The sequence below is a fragment of the Nicotiana tomentosiformis genome, chromosome 9 (assembly GCF_000390325.3).
Source record: "Nicotiana tomentosiformis chromosome 9, ASM39032v3, whole genome shotgun sequence".
In the NCBI taxonomy this organism is placed as follows: Eukaryota; Viridiplantae; Streptophyta; class Magnoliopsida; order Solanales; family Solanaceae; genus Nicotiana; species Nicotiana tomentosiformis.
In genome coordinates, this window is record NC_090820.1 from 102,623,343 (window position 1) to 102,639,490 (window position 16,148).

The following is a 16,148-nucleotide window of genomic DNA, read 5'->3' on the forward strand; positions in this document are numbered from 1 at the left end:
ACCGCGTATGCCACCTTAGCGATAATGCAAGCTTTTACATGCTTTCAATCTTGTACTTTATGCACAGAAATGAAAGAAAGTTTCTACCTTGCTATTACATTTTTATGCCTCTTAAAGCATAGAGCTTAAGGGCTATCCCTACCCGGGAACTATCAAGCCCAAGGGTTACCCCTATCCGAGCCTAAGGGCTACCCCCACTTGGGGACTATTGTCCTAAATAAGTTCGGGCAACTCGGGTTATTAGAACCCGGAGGCGCAAAACCTATTAGGTAATGCCTAAACCTAAAAGGCTACGACCGCCCTAAAAACGGCTCGGAGACGTCCGAAGCCCGTAATCAAAATGTAAGTCCTTCAATAAATATTCAGAACCTGCTAAAAGGTTACCCTCGGCAAAAGCATCGTCTAAAAAACACTTAAGCATCTTGGAAAAACTTCCGGTCACTCCGAGTTTTCAAAAGTTTTGAGCAAAAATTGCATCGAGGTCAGGTTCTGTACGGACCTCCGAAAATTAAATGACTTATTAGTATGTTTGACTCTGTGCTAAGGCATTAGAAATATTTGAAATTATGAAAGGATGATAAAATAGTAGAGACTTGAAATTGCTAAAAGGGAAAATTTTATATATATTCCGGAACATCTTTACAAAGGCCCAACAAAAACGGCCTCAAAAAGAACAAAAAATATGTACACAATACAAAAACTAAAAACTCCTAAGGCATTCATGCCTGGTCTTCACCGGAGCCCGATTCATCACCAGAACAATTGGGATCTTCGGATTCTTTAGAGCCCTCGGAACCCTCCTCACCTTCGGGCTCGGATAGCTTCTTCGCCTCGGCCTCAAGTCTTTTTGCCTCCTCGATCTTGGCCGACAGGTCAAAGCCTCGGGCATGGATCTCTTCGAGGACCTCACATAATCGACATTGGTCTTCAGGCAAGCCTCGACTGCATAAACATTGGCCTTGTACTGAGCCATCATCTCGTCGGCATCGATTGAGGCTGTCTCTACCCTAGACCTCGTTGCTTCGATCTATTTACCAAGGGCATCCCGTCCTGTGGCGCCCTAGCTGAGCTGTGCTCAGAGATCCTCATTTAGCTGAGCCCGTTTTTCACCCTTCTCCTTCGCCACCCGAAGCTGAACCTGTGCCGAAGATAGCTTTGCCTAGGCGATTTCCTTCTCCGAGGTCAACAGATCTATCCTGCTTTTCCACCCGTTGGCCATGACTTGGATTTCGTTCATCTCCTTTCGAAGTTGATCGATTCAGTCGATCTTCTGCTGGACCTGCGAGGTATTGTCGTTAGTCACTATGACCGGTTCCTTGTTTCTAACTTCAAAGACCTTTACCTTTTATACCAAGTCGGCGTGCTCCCGCCTTAGGACCGATGCTTCTTTCTAAGCCCCGTCTAGCTCGCCCTGAAGGTTCTTAATGACCCCTTCTTGTTGCTCGCTGAGAAGCTTGTACATATCCCTTTTTTGGGCAAGCTCCTCGGCCTCGAGCTCGAGCTGATTGACCTCGACCCGGTACCGAAGGAAGCTCTCGTGATGAAGCATCGAGACCTGCAAAAAGATGAAAAATGTGAGAAATATCAAAACCTAGTTGTTACACCCCATATTTTCGTACGTAAAAGTACGCCATAAGTAAATTGATGAAAGCTCAGAAATGAGATGACATCCTGTATTTTTTTCGTACGTTAAAGTTTTGTCGTAAGTTAATTGACGTAAGATCGGGAATGAGGTTATATTAAGATTATCAGCATTATGCTATTTCAAACACGTGATGAGTAAATTCGTGAAGGAGAGAGGGTAAGCAAATCGAAGGAAATGAGTTTCGTCGAAGTTTGGTAATTTGGGATAAAATACGGCCTGAGTTAAAATACCCAGTATTTATGGACTAGTACCATACAAGGTACCACATGGCCATGATAGTAAAATGTATAAGGTGTGTTAAAAGTGAGTAGTATTTTAAATAATTTGAGACAATTCTTAATTATGTGGGTAATTGGTTGATTATTGGGTAATAAAATATTACCTAATTAATTAGGGATATATATATATATGATAAAGACTAAGTGGCATGATGTGGCAACCCCCACACTCAAATTAAGTGACTAACAATCTTGATTGAAAGGTGGCATCTAAAGTGATATACATATGATACTTACGTGTAAGAGATTTGGCAACATTTGGCTTAATTGGACTTTAAATAACCAAGACGCTACACTTAATCAGCAAGACTTAAAATGGCTTCATTTGGCTTCATCTAAATCTTATAACCTTTTCCTAATTCAAATATTTCAAACCAGACACTACACTCAATCCAGCAAGTTTTCAACAAAATTTCTTACGAGAATTATTAGTACCTTAACAACGAAAGTTTTTGCGGTTTTAAAGGAGTATAGTGTAGTCCTTCTCAAGAATATCACACGAATATTTCCTACTCCATGTATGTTAAGGCTATCCCTTTTTTCTTTTGGCATGATCCAAATGATACAAATGAAACAAGCAAAATACGTAACTTCTATAACTGACTCTATTCATAGAAATGCTAGAGATGCGTATTTTCTTGATTCCCTACGTGTCCAATTATTTTATCATCTACTCATAGGTCTCAGAAAAATACGTAGTTGATAAAGTTTATCTCATGATATTAATCAAAGACATAATGGTCTTATGACATTCCGAAAGATTTTATTGACGTACTTCTCATGCATTCCATTCATTTATACATACATATTGACCCATGACCAGATGACGTTATATACGCGTATATATGTATATATATGTATATGGGATATGGAAAAAAGTTATGGCGTTATATATGCACCACCACCTGATCAGCCGGTATACGTTGATGATTTGTCCACAGTGGCCGAGATGATATGATGGGATGCCCTCAGAGGCTTGATGATGTTATAAACGCATATACCTATGCATGATATGACATTTATATGCATATACATGGCATTGTAAATATTATTTATTCACAGAGTTATTCAGATTTACATGTTGAGTCTTTTACTCCATGTTCCTCATGTCTATTATTTACTGATTTTCATTCCTTATATACTCGGTACATTATTTGTACTGACGTCCCTTTTGCCTGGGGACGCTGCGTTTCATGCCCGCAGGTCCTGATAGACAGGTTGAGAGTCTTCCAAGTAGGCTATCAGCTCAGCGGAAGGTGTTGGTGTGCTCCATTTGCTCCGGAGTTGTTTATGCGGTCAGTATGAGTAGGACATGTACTGATTAGTACGGCGGGACCCTGTCCCGACCTTTATGATATTTCTGTACTCTTAGAGGTTTGTAGACATATGTCGTGTACGTGAAAGATTGTACGGCCTTGTCGGCCTATGTTTTGAGTTTATAAATGATCATGTTGGCCTATTAGGACCGTATGTCATGTGTATATGATGATGTAATAAGAAAGATACGTTACGTTGGTACTCGGTTGAGTAAGGTACACGGTGCCCGTCACGGCCCATCGGTTTGGGTCGTGACACTAGTAAAGTTCAAAGGAACCTAATGATGCCTTACCCGATTTAGCACCTGCTGCGCCTCATTAAAAAGGCACGGCACGTTCACCTCGTTCATTTTTGCTTGGTCCTCCTCGGTCACCAAGCATCGGAGGTAGCTAGCTATCCCCACGGGAGCAGACAGGACCCGGGCATCCTTCGGGATGGTCAGAATAATCGATCTCTTGCGACAGGGGTCCACACTCGGGGCAGGGAACTAGTTGATCAATTTCGGGCTCGAACTAGGCCCACTAGCTTCCGAGGATGTGTCCTTCTTTGAAACTTCCAGGTCACTCAGCCTGGAGAAATCTTCTAAAACGGACGAGTCCACACCGTTGAAAAAGGAATGAAAGGGATTGTTCGTGCCATGGACCCCTTCATTGGACTTCTCCTTTCCCGCTTGGGTCTCCTTGAGCATGGACTCGGTGTAGGAGGGCGTCCCTGAAATCTCTATTATACCGAGTGCTTCCTTCGGAGCGGAGTCGGCGTCTTGGGGAGTCCCATCCCGGGTCTCCATATCAACCTCTCGAGTTTGAGGAAGGTCGGCCTCACGAGTTTCCCCCTTAGATATCTATTGCCCCCGGGAAGGGTTGTCCCATGGGTGACGATACTGAGATCTTCCTCCGGCTCATCCCTAAGCCGGAAAAGAGAATCGGAGTCTGGCACCTGGGAGTTAGAGCTTTTCCTGGGCTTGCGAGCCACCCTCTTCTTTGGTTTCTTCGCCTCAGGGCCCGGGGAGCCCGAAGGTTTCCTTTTCCTTTTCTTCTTTTCCTTCGCGGCATCCCCGGGCTGCCCCGCAACTAAGGGATCAACAGACAAGGACACGTCTTCGTCCCCTTCCAAAGTCCTAAGTTCGGTGGTCTTAGGCAAACCTGTAACAACAAAGGGGAAGGAAAGTCAGTATGATGAAAGTTAGAAGCATGGTATTAACTATTAAGAGAAAGGCCTTACCATGAGAACGGGCCTCCCATCGGCCCTTCGAAAAATCACGCCATGCGCGTTCGGAGTACGTCATCTGTGTACAGATGCCCTCGATCCATTCCTTTAGCTGGGAGACTGCATTTGGAACCCGGGCGACGACTGCACAACCACAAGTATGAATGAGAAGGGAGAGATAAAAAAAATATAGAGATATAATAAAAAGGAGAGGCTGCACTTACGAGATGCATTCCACTTCTCAAGAAAAGGCATGAACTCGGGGGGAATCAAATCTTCGGTCTTCACCCGAACGAAGCGTCCCTATCAGCCCCGATCCCAGTCTCCGTCAATGCTCGCAAAGGGGGCCTTGCTGGATGGATTTACCCGAGGCACACCTTATACCTCTTGCAAAAATCCAGAACAATCGGGTCCACCGATCCTAGTGTGAAGAGATAACTGTAAACACTTAAGTATCCCTCCACATGGGTAGTAATGGCGTCCTCGGGCTCGAGGAATACTACATCCTTGCCTTCCCAATTGTAGTCCTTTCGGACCATGGGAAGAACATATTCGGTTACAGAGCATATACACCTTGGTGCTCCTTCACCCCGATCTTGTTTGCGTGAGGGTTTCTCGACCTTAAAGTCATCTGCAATTGAGCAACCCCCGAAAATAAACATTTTCAAGGGAGGCTCAGGGGCCGGTTCATTGGTAGCCACCTCGGGGGAAGCCGTTTCGAGGGCTACTACTTAAGGAGCAGCCGCCTCAGTACCGGCGGCCTGTTGGGAAGATGAAGAGGCGACTTGTTGAGGAACGGATTTGGATGTTTTAGCCATTTTTTTTAACCTTTTTTAGAATTGTATCTAGGGTAAAACTCCTCTACTATATAAATGGGAAGCTAATTATTAATTAGACACACTGTAACACGCATACCTAGGCAATATACTTCTCTCTGTTTCTAAAAGTTATTCAAAAGTTCTTGTTTTTGTTCATAAGTTCTCCATAAGGGCAAGCTCGGAACTGAAGGCAGGTTCCTTTTAAGTCTTAAACCGAGCTCGGACTCACTATCATCATTGGTTGGCTATTTACTATATCTTTTATTTGCTTTACCTAACGTCATTAATCACTTGTATTGAATTATTCCACATATCCTTAAAATCGCGTATAAATTCAGTTGTTATCCATTTTTAAGGGTAAACAAGTGTATATATCTATATTCCGTGGAAAAATACTGAATTCAAACAAGTCCAAGTAGCAAATACAATTGTTCTATTTTTTATTTAGTATTCAGATGATCCATCTGCAGCTCCCCTATTTACCCTTGCATTTTGTTATGAATGTCGAAAAGGGCAAGATCTATATTATCTGGTGATTGCCATAATTAGTAGCTAAGATTACTTAAACCATTAATTGTCACCTAAATCTTTCGGTAAATTTTGTCCGTTTCATCAATTCCTTTGGTCCTTTTTTTACTTTCAAATCATAGGAAATCCAAAAAAATCTTTATATGAATGCAAAAATAGTATAATAAAGAATATTTGTAATTTCAGTATATTTGAAAATGTTATAACTTATACTAACAGATAACTTGTATTTTTAACAGGTTTGATTTCACTTTTTACCGACGGGTCTTGTAATTATATTTTACGTGAGCTTATTAACTTCATATATACTTTAAACTATGGTAGGATGGCGACGGATGTGTGCCGCTCATTACGGGCTAATAATTAGGATAATATCTTTATTTATGCCACGTATAATTAACTGAGATTAGGCTTTACATCTATTCTATTTACAACTTGCGTCAAGCCACTATTTCTTTTTAACAAAAACAATTAACGTAAGTCCATATTCCAATATTTTCACACAAAATACCTTTTGCTTTATTTCACTTTCGAATTTTATGCTTATTTAAAGTTCATATTACTCAATCTTTGTAAATTAAGGGGCTAAATGCAGCCTATGACCATCAATTGTTACTGTATACCGTTCAACAAAGGAAACTGATCCATAACCAATAAAATCAACTTGGAAAAAATTGACTATATACACATAAAAATGACAAGAAAAATAATAAACGCTTAATTTTGAATCTGTTTATGAAGAAATGTACCAGAATTCCAAATGAAGAATTTTATCATGTTAAGTTCAACATTTGAAAATTCTATGGTCAGAATGTTGACAAGAATTTATCACCTCATATGATCCAAGCAACAAAAGAAATTTTATTTCAGCCAACCTCTCTGAACGGGCATGACTTTATTAAATTTTCTTCTTTTTTGAACTTTGGACGGGATGGAAATATTGGACTACTTTTTAAAAAATTTCATCCGGCGTACGATATTTGTTTTGGGGTCTTGGCTCATTCGAATTCGCGTCACTTAAGGCCCATTAAAAGGGGGAAGCGCCTCCTATTTGGCCTTTTTTCATTCAAAGGGCTCGAAAGCGATGGGGAATTCAAATAGGGATCTTTACATAAATAGTCAGCCGGATTCATTGTTTTCTTTTTCTAATCGGTATACATAGATTATATTTATTGTTTTCTTTTTTGAACCGGCATACATAGATTATACGTCAATTATATATGATTATACATATATTGTACATTGATTATATATCCGCCGGCTATTTTTAGTTTAAGTGGTTGGTTGGTTGCTATTTGGGTTAATTCTTCGTTCAAATACATTCCACCCTAACCTTTGGTGCTCATTGGGCACTTTTTCTCTTTTTTTCTCCTATTTGTTTAGAGTTTTAACCTTAACTTTTACTATATATAATAATTTACCACTATCATGTAACTTAAAAGGAAATTAAATGATATTTGTAACTTGAAAAATAAAGCAAGTAAGCTGAAATGCCGATATATGGCAAGTGAAATTACACTGATAATGTAAAGTTTTTTACATTATAAGTGAATATAATCTAAATTCACTTTTCAACTTTTTGGTTTGGTTGAGGTTAATGACTTGGCTATATATCTAAAAAAGCCTTCTAACTTTATTATGTTGATTTCCCACATACTGAGAAAGACAGTCCATCAACTTTGTTTCTAGGGTTTTGAAATGAGCAATCTGCATTTGCAATTCTAACCTTTCTTTTCTTAAGTTCTGATTCTCCTCCATAAGCAGCTGCAAAGTAATATTATTCTCTTCTTTTGCAGCCATTATATGATCAGAAGGCTTCAAGTATGCAGGAAAAGCACTAGAGTCACTTTTCTTTCTTGTGATTTTGCCAAGTAAATGCTTACTTCCTCTCTTGAACTTCTCATGTGAGAATTCCCACCTCTTGGATGCTACTTTCTTGAATCCCTATATATTCAAAAAAAATTATAATTAATTAACAAAATACCAAGGTGAAACTAGAGGCGGGTCAAGATTTAAAAGTGGTTGGGAGACCACTATCGAATAAAATTTTGAGCAAATGTTGAAGTAGGAATCAAAACCAGGCAGCACTAAAAGTTAAGTTGTGCCCCTAAAATCCAACAATGCAACTGCTAAGCTTTGAGTCTTAGGGTGCTAATCAAAATATATAAATGTTATTTACGATATATACATATACTTTTTTCGAAATTATCAGGGGCGGATGACCCCCTATCATTAGGGTACGTAGGTCTGCCTCTGGGTAAAACTATGGAGTAGTATTTAATAGATAGGAAAGCAGAGGCGGATTTAGGGTGGATTACGTGTGTTCAACTGAATTCATAGCTTTTGAAATATATATATGTGCAAAAATTTGAAATGTACAAATATAATAAGATTATAAATATTTTTTAACTCAGTGACTCTAAATCTTGGATTTGTTTTTGTTTGAAGGAATGTTGTATAGAGTGGAAGGCTAGCAAGCCTAGAGAAGAAGAAAAACTACAAGTAAAGTTAAAATCTGGTTCAACATTCATATGCTGGTCTATGTATTATAGAGTTCCTATATATTAAATGAATATTCCACATTCTAAAAAGTTGTCTAGTTTAAGTCAGAATAAAACACGATTTTCCAGAATTTTATTGCAACAAGTGTGATTAAATTGACTTTGGAATAGGATGGTTTTAAATTTGGCTTCGAGCAATTTTGACTACTGTTTGATTATCATGAACAAATTAATGACATGTTTGAGTTAACTGATTATAAATAGCTCGTAATAAGCATATAGTGTTAATAAGCAGGTTTTTAGTGTTGAACTTTATTTTAATAATAAGAAGTTAAAGTTATTTTAGTGCTGAATTAAGATGGAACCCTATTAAAGTTAACTAACATGACTCTCCTGGCGATACAAAGTACCTTTACAAACTATATATACAGAGAAAGATCGATACTTAGACAAATAAATTAGTACTATTACCATAGCACTTAGACAAATTTGAGGACAAAAGATCGATCGATACTTAGATTAATCCAAAATCTTATCAGAGAAAAGGATGCAACTTAAATAATAAAGAAATTAATACATGCCTACGTCCAATATATTTTTATTCCTTAACGTTCTTTACAGAAGCTAATCATATTTCACGAGTAAGATTATAAATATGTATACATTAAACCTACATATACATTAGGAGACAACAGTATATTCTTTCAACCAAACATGGGACATATTGTAGCAAATACACACATAAACAAGAGAGAGAGAGAGAGAGACTTACATAGGTATTAAGTTGTCGGATAAAACTCGAAAAATTGTTGTGCTTGAAATATTTAGGCAACATGAGCTCAGAAAACTCAGCTGGAGACCAAACAACAAAACCAGTGCCCTCTTCATTCCATGAAATAACCTTATTTTTTCCACTATAATTCTCTTCTTCTTCCTCCACAAACTCCAAAAGTTCGTAAGTTTTAAGCAGAAACGGCGCCGGGCATTTCGTTCTCGTCGGCGGCTGGCCGATTTTCCGGCTAATCGTCCGGTCTTCTGCTGTTCCAACGGCTGCTGCTGCCATGGCTATGTAGGATCTTGGTTTCTCTAATTGATAGATAAAGATCACTTTTTGTGCAAACTTTTCTCCTACTTATATAGTTTTTATATTATTCCCTCCGTCCAATATGCGACGGTATTTGACTGAATATAATGAATAAAAAAATATTTTTATACAAATAGATGGCTAGATTTACTATTTATTTTTTTAATCGATATACATAAATTATATACGGTTATATATATATATATATATATATATATATATATATATATATATACCAGTAGTTTTTAGTTTAAGCAATTGGATGAACGACTATATATTTAGGTTAATTCTTCAACAAAAAAAAAGACTATTAAAATTAATTTAAAATAAGTTATAAATATTTATATGTCTATAAATTATGTCATCAAGAATAAAATGAGAAATTTAGTATCAAATTATTTTTAAATATAGGTACATGCCTATTTTTAAATATGCATCTTCTTAGAAACTACTAGTGTTTTGGATGGTGGCACGTTTCTTTCTATTTTTTCGCTTTTTGTGTTTGTGATGTTTCTCTATCAAGTGTATTCACCTTTTTCTTTAGAGCTAACGTGACACTTTTGAATGTGGATATTTTTTAATTGATTTTTCATATGGAAGTGATGGAGAAATGATTTGTCTCGACTAAAAGATATAGAAGCTTCATGAGTACACTTAATAAGTCAAAATTATATGGCATTTGGACATATTTGCCCCTCAATAATGTCTCCTTTTTTGTAAGTTTACAAAATATTTTACTTATATACATTTTTTTTGGACTTATATACATTGATATATAGCATTAAAGATTTATATAATCATGTAAATAACTAAGAAATCTTTACACAAATAGCCGTGAATTTACTGTTTACTTTTTTCTAATCAGTATACATAGATTATATACTGATTATACACAATTATACACATGATTAATAATATTATACATGCGCCACTATTTTTTGTTTAAGTGATTGGGTGAAAATCTATTCAGGTTAATTCTGTTTAATTCCTAACACTTAATATAACAACATGTTTCTAATTACCAAAAAAAACACAAGTAACATGTCTAACTTTTAGATTATTAATCTCACTTATTATGAATAATTATCTGTATTTATCTTTCAGGACAATTAACAATATGAGAAATATATTGAAATTAAACTCTTTAACAAAAGGTCAAAAATTTCTTTCATATTCTTCTCCATGAACATGCCAAAAAAATAATCAAATTATTATTTATGATAGAATGAATATGATCTCTTTTCTCTTAATTAAATATCTTGAGTTGGAGTTTTAAATAGAATGTTTTTTAATATGGAACGAATTTTCCTTTAATGAACTTTATATAACGTGAATTCTGAATTAGTTGGTCCATAATGCGGGGGAAAAATTATAGAGAAAGATGGAAAAATAAGGGCGGGCCGCGAATGTTGACTCACTTCAGAAGAGTCTGGTAAAAGTTTTTTCACTTTTTGTTTGTCTTTTCAATAAAAGGAATTCGTCAGCTTCTCAAAATTAATTAATTAATTAATATTCAAACTATAGCTCAAACTCATACCCCACCACTCTATATGTTAAGAAACTAAGCTCAAAGTAACAATACGAAACAATAAAATAGATAAGAGATATAAAGAGGAAAGAGAAGAGAAATTCTTATTTCTTCTATGTATTCAAGTGTGTACAATGTGATGTCCAGACCCTCTATTTATAGGATGACATTGAGGTAATACAAAGGGATGTCATGAACATGATATTAACTATATGGGGAGGTTATAGAGGTGTGGGAGTTACAACTATAATGGTGAGAAGTAGTGGGGATTATCTACATAATGGAGAAGAGTAGTGGGAGTTATATTTGATTAGTGGACGTCCATATAATATGTATTTCATAACACTCTCCCTTGGATGACCAAAGATAATGTTCCTCGTTAAAACCTTACTAAGAAAAAACCTTGTGGGAAAAAATCTTAGTGAAGGAAAAAGAGTACACATATCTTGTAATACGCATTATTTGCTGGCTCATTAAAAACCTTGCCAGAAAAGCCTAGTGGGATAAAATCTTAGCTAAGGGAAAAGGAGTATAACGCGTATTTACCTCCCCCCGATAAAAACATCAATTTGTTTCTCCGAGATGACGTGTTCCGATCTTGTATACCAACTTCTCAAATGTTGAGGTTGCCCATGCTTCACTGAACAGAACACCAAATTATCAAGCGAACAAATTTGTTGAACATCTATTTCACCGTTCTGTGAAGACCGTGTTTGATAAAGATCTTTGATGAAATATATGCTTTATTTTGTCTCCTTCAATATATCCTTCTTTAAATTGAGATAAACAAATATCATCGCCTTCACTATTATTGGAATCTTCTCTCAAGGAAAAGTCACATATCTGTTGTGTGTTGAGTCACTTGCTTTATCAGTTGCTAGCATATTGACATGACTTGGATAAGTATCAATAATTGACTGCCTTGTAAAATAATAATATGGCAGTACCCTCACATACAAATAGATTGTTTGAAGAACAAACTTCAGAAAATGCGTGCATTTGCATAACCAACAAAATGTTGACAATATTTGTTAGAATAAACAAATCTATATTAAGGATTCCTTTTGCAATATAATACTAACAGTATTCCAATATCTTCATATATGAATAAAATTATATCCCTGCTAGAATATTGTTATACTCATGGTTCTAGCAAGATATATAGTGCACCAATTGCAATAGACACAAAAATAAATCATGTAAGCCATGATTGCTCTAATCCACATAAGGATTTGCTGAAGCATTATTTAATAAATTTTTTGGAAACCTTAATATACTTCAGAACAGTTTAAATCCTTCAATGATTTTTATATACGCATATCAAATTTTTCAGGTATTGTCAGACTAAAATCTGAAAGCAACTGCATCCACCACAAGAGAACATGTTTCCGAAAAATCTTGTGTCACCTCACTGGCTTTATTCTTTCAGGTGTTGGGACTATCAGTCCAAAACTTTACGTTTTTCAAGTGAATTCAATATTGATTGTGTATTTTTCATTGACCAATCATTTGTCTGTCCATATTCTACGACAGATTTGAGCTCAAGATCCTCGTCAATATTAATAATATTGAGCACTACATTATATTAACAATATCGTCGATGATCATTTTATATCGGTTCCATCACCACTCAATAAATACATAACTTATCGAGATCTCAATAGTTTCAGGTACCTAAGCCTCTCCCATGAGGTCTTATAAAGTGTTATGTCGTGGTGTTCTTATAGAGCACTTGCCTCCTTAGTATGACCATCTTTATCATTTTCTACTCTCCTTCTTCAAGGAGTTTTATCTTTGGAACCGATTAGTCTATTACGCTTCATGCGTTCTATAGACTATGTCCATCATGGACTTTATTCTATTTGGAGTATTAACAGCTGAAATATAACATTTAGCTTTGGGTCAGCAAATGCGCCTGGAAATATTTTGCAAATGAATTATCACTTGAACTTCAAGTTCACATTTTCTTGTACAAGGATCTAGGTGCACTCATAATAATTCATTCCATGTATTACTTTTTCATCTTTCCATTTTATCCTCCTAATATTAAGATCACCAACACATATCCCCAACTTTCTTTGGAGACACATCATTGTGCATTGTGGTGGAATAATTAAATCATATAGCACATCCATATTTCTAGATAAAAATTATTTAGTTCTTGACCCTGAACCAATTAAAATAAGGAGAATTTATCATAACTTGTTGGCTAGATGCGTACAAGTGATGTTGTATATTAAATAATATACCTCATACCAAATTTTTATTTGGGAGTTTTATTCTCATAACCAATGGTTTAGCTTAATTGGAGGCATACAGTTTCTGCTAAACCAACTTGGATTTAAACCAGTATTATCAAGATAAATTATCATAATTTTTATTTTGGAACTGTGCTCTAATAATTTGAGCAAGCAACCTTACAAAAGCCAAACTGCAAGTTGATAACAAACGCACATGTGACCATAGAATAGATGCATCTATTAAAATTATATAATAGTAAAAGGTCAACATGGCAGGTGATTGGGCCCATACATATATATATCCTTTTATTCGTTCCAGATATCAAGGGATTTAATCCCAATCTTAAGTGGTATATCATGAGAATAAGCAGCACAAGAGAATTTTTTGAAGAATCTCTATTTCTTCAATATATGCTAATGTGAATTCTCAAGTAATTTTCGCATCATAATTGAACCGGGATGGCCAACAGGTCATGCCAACTAATCTTTGTTTCAGTAAACCTCTAGTTTACTTGTGGCATGTGATTTCATCATCATGCTTATACACATGTAATACAAATAGAAGAAAAATCGGGTAACCTTTCATATTTACCCGGTATGATTATAGTAATATGAAGATATTCAATCTTCCTTTCATTTATAGTCTCAAATGCCAACAACTTTGGCTAATATATTTAAAACTCAAAAAGTTTCTTTTGAGACTTACTATATTATCGATGTCATAAACAATTTCATTCATCCGGGTAGTAATAAATTAGTTCTTTAGGAGCTCTTAAGTGATTTTATACTACACAGTCTATTATCACACCATCCATATGGTGAATGTCTCCTTCACAAAATCATATCATAATAACTGTCATTGTCAAAATCATCATAAGAAAAATCATTTCTTGCTTTAATATTTTGCCTTTAATATTATTATGCATATGTAACGACCCAACCGGTCGTTTTAGCTGTTAGAATCTCGTTCCCCTAAATAAGACTCCTCGTATGTGCTTTTACTAATTTATGACTTGCGAGGATGGTTGGTTTGGGATTTGAAAGTGTTCGGGTTGAAATCGGAGCACTTGGTTTCTTAGTTGGCTTTAAAAAGGGCGAGTTTGACTTCGGTCAATATTTTTAGAAAACGACCTCGGAATCATGATTTGACGGTTCCAATAGGTTCGTATGATGAATTTGGACTTGGATATATGATCGGATCGGGTTTTGGATGACCCGGGAGCGTTTCAGCGCCTATTGTGGAAAGTTGGCATTTTGGAAGAATTTCATAAATTTGGGTTAAAGTGTATTTCAATGTTATCGATGTCCTTTGGGATTCAGAATCTAGGAATAGCTTCGTATGGTGATCCTGGTCTTAGTAGCGCGTCCGGATATTAATTTAGAGGTGCGTAGGTAATTTCAGAGTCATTTGGCAAAAGTTAGAAATTTAAAGGTTTTTAAAAAGTTTGATCGGGAGTGGACTTTTTGATATTGGGGTCGGATTCCGATTCCGGAAGTTGGAGTAGGTCAGTAATATCAATTATGACTTGTTGCAAAATTCGAAGTCAATCGGATTTGATTTGATAGGTTTCGGCATCGAATGTAGAAGTTTAAAGTTCTAAAGTTCATAAAGCTTGAATTGGGGTGTGATTCGTGGTTTTGATATTGTTTGATGTAATTCGGGATGGTTTCGGACCAAGTTTGGGTGTTTTGATGCTGCTGGTTGCTGGTTCTGGTGTTGTTCTTCGCGTTCGCCATGAGCCTCTCGCGTTCGCGAAGAAGGATTTTGCTGCTGGGATTTTGTTCTTCGCGTTCGCGAAGAGGCTCTCGCGTTCGCGAAGAAGGAATTTCTATTGTCTGTCGTCTGACTTCGGAAGCTTACATCTCTCAATTTATAACGAATTTAGAGGTAATCCAAAAATGAAAGTTGTAGCTCTTGGTATCTAGTTTTCATAAAAATAAACCATTTGTCATTTGGAGTTGTGTACAAAAGGTTATGGTGGATATACTACAGACTATCCGGGAAGCATTTGGAAATCTCGACTGCACAGGGTTCACTTTGGAAGCTTATATCTTGCAATATACAATGAATTGAAAGATGATCAACATATGAAAGTTATAGCCCTTGATGTCTAGTTTCCAGAAAGTTAAACCATTTATGATTTGGAATTTTGTACAAAACGTTATGATCATTATACTAGAGGCTATCTGAGAAGAGTTTGAAAATGACTTTTGAGAATTTTGTTCATTGCGAACGCGATGGGGGGCTCGCGAACGCGAAGAAGGGTCGCATGGGCAGTGTATAAGTTTGCAAAAATGGGTTTGGCTCAATTCATCTCATTTCCTTCATGGGAGCCAACCTAGGAGCGATTTTGGAGCTCATCTTCATCATCTATGTCAAGGTAAGTGATTCCTACCTATTGTAAGTTAAATACTTGGTTTAAATACGAATTTAGGCGTGAAAATTCATGGAAATGAGTAGAAATTTAGAGTTTTGAAGAAAAATCTAGAAATCGGTATTTTTCAATTTTGACCACGAAATTGGATATGGAATTGGATGGAAATTATATATTTGAGTTCTTGAGATTATGGGTAACGTTTTTCTCCGAAAAATTTCTGGAATCCGGGCACGTGGGCCCGGGATGAATTTTAGAAATATTACCATTTTGGGTTGGATAATTAATTTAATAGCCCAATTTCGAATTATTGAGCATGTATTAATTATTTTTCATAACATTTGGATAGTTTCGGAATTTCCGGCATTGAATTGAGACTTTAACGCGACGTTGTGATCGGGAAGTGAGCTTTGAGACAAGGTAAGTCTCTTGTCTAATCTTGTAAGAGGGAATTTACCCCACATGTGATTTAAATTAATAATTATTGCTAATTGTGGGGGCTACGTACGCACGAAGTGATGAGAGTCCGTGCGTAGCTACTAATATTGCTAAAGTTCGGGTTGTTTAGGACTCAAATCATGAATTACTTTTGATAATTACCTCTTTTAATTACTTAAATTACGGAAAT

The 16,148-nt window shown here is 36.3% G+C and overlaps 1 protein-coding gene across 1 annotated transcript; it reads right to left on the bottom strand.

The window, feature by feature from the left end:
• Nucleotides 1-7,403: 7,403 nt before the first annotated feature.
• LOC104086047 (heat stress transcription factor B-2a-like) lies at nt 7,404-9,402 on the bottom strand. Its single transcript, XM_009590199.4, has 2 exons — nt 9,066-9,402; nt 7,404-7,736 (listed from the first exon to the last, which is right to left on the bottom strand). The coding sequence occupies exons 1-2, from the start codon at nt 9,354-9,356 to the stop codon at nt 7,407-7,409; spliced, it is 621 nt and encodes a 206-aa protein (XP_009588494.1). The 5' UTR covers nt 9,357-9,402; the 3' UTR covers nt 7,404-7,406.
• Between the last annotated feature and the right edge of the window lie 6,746 nt (nt 9,403-16,148).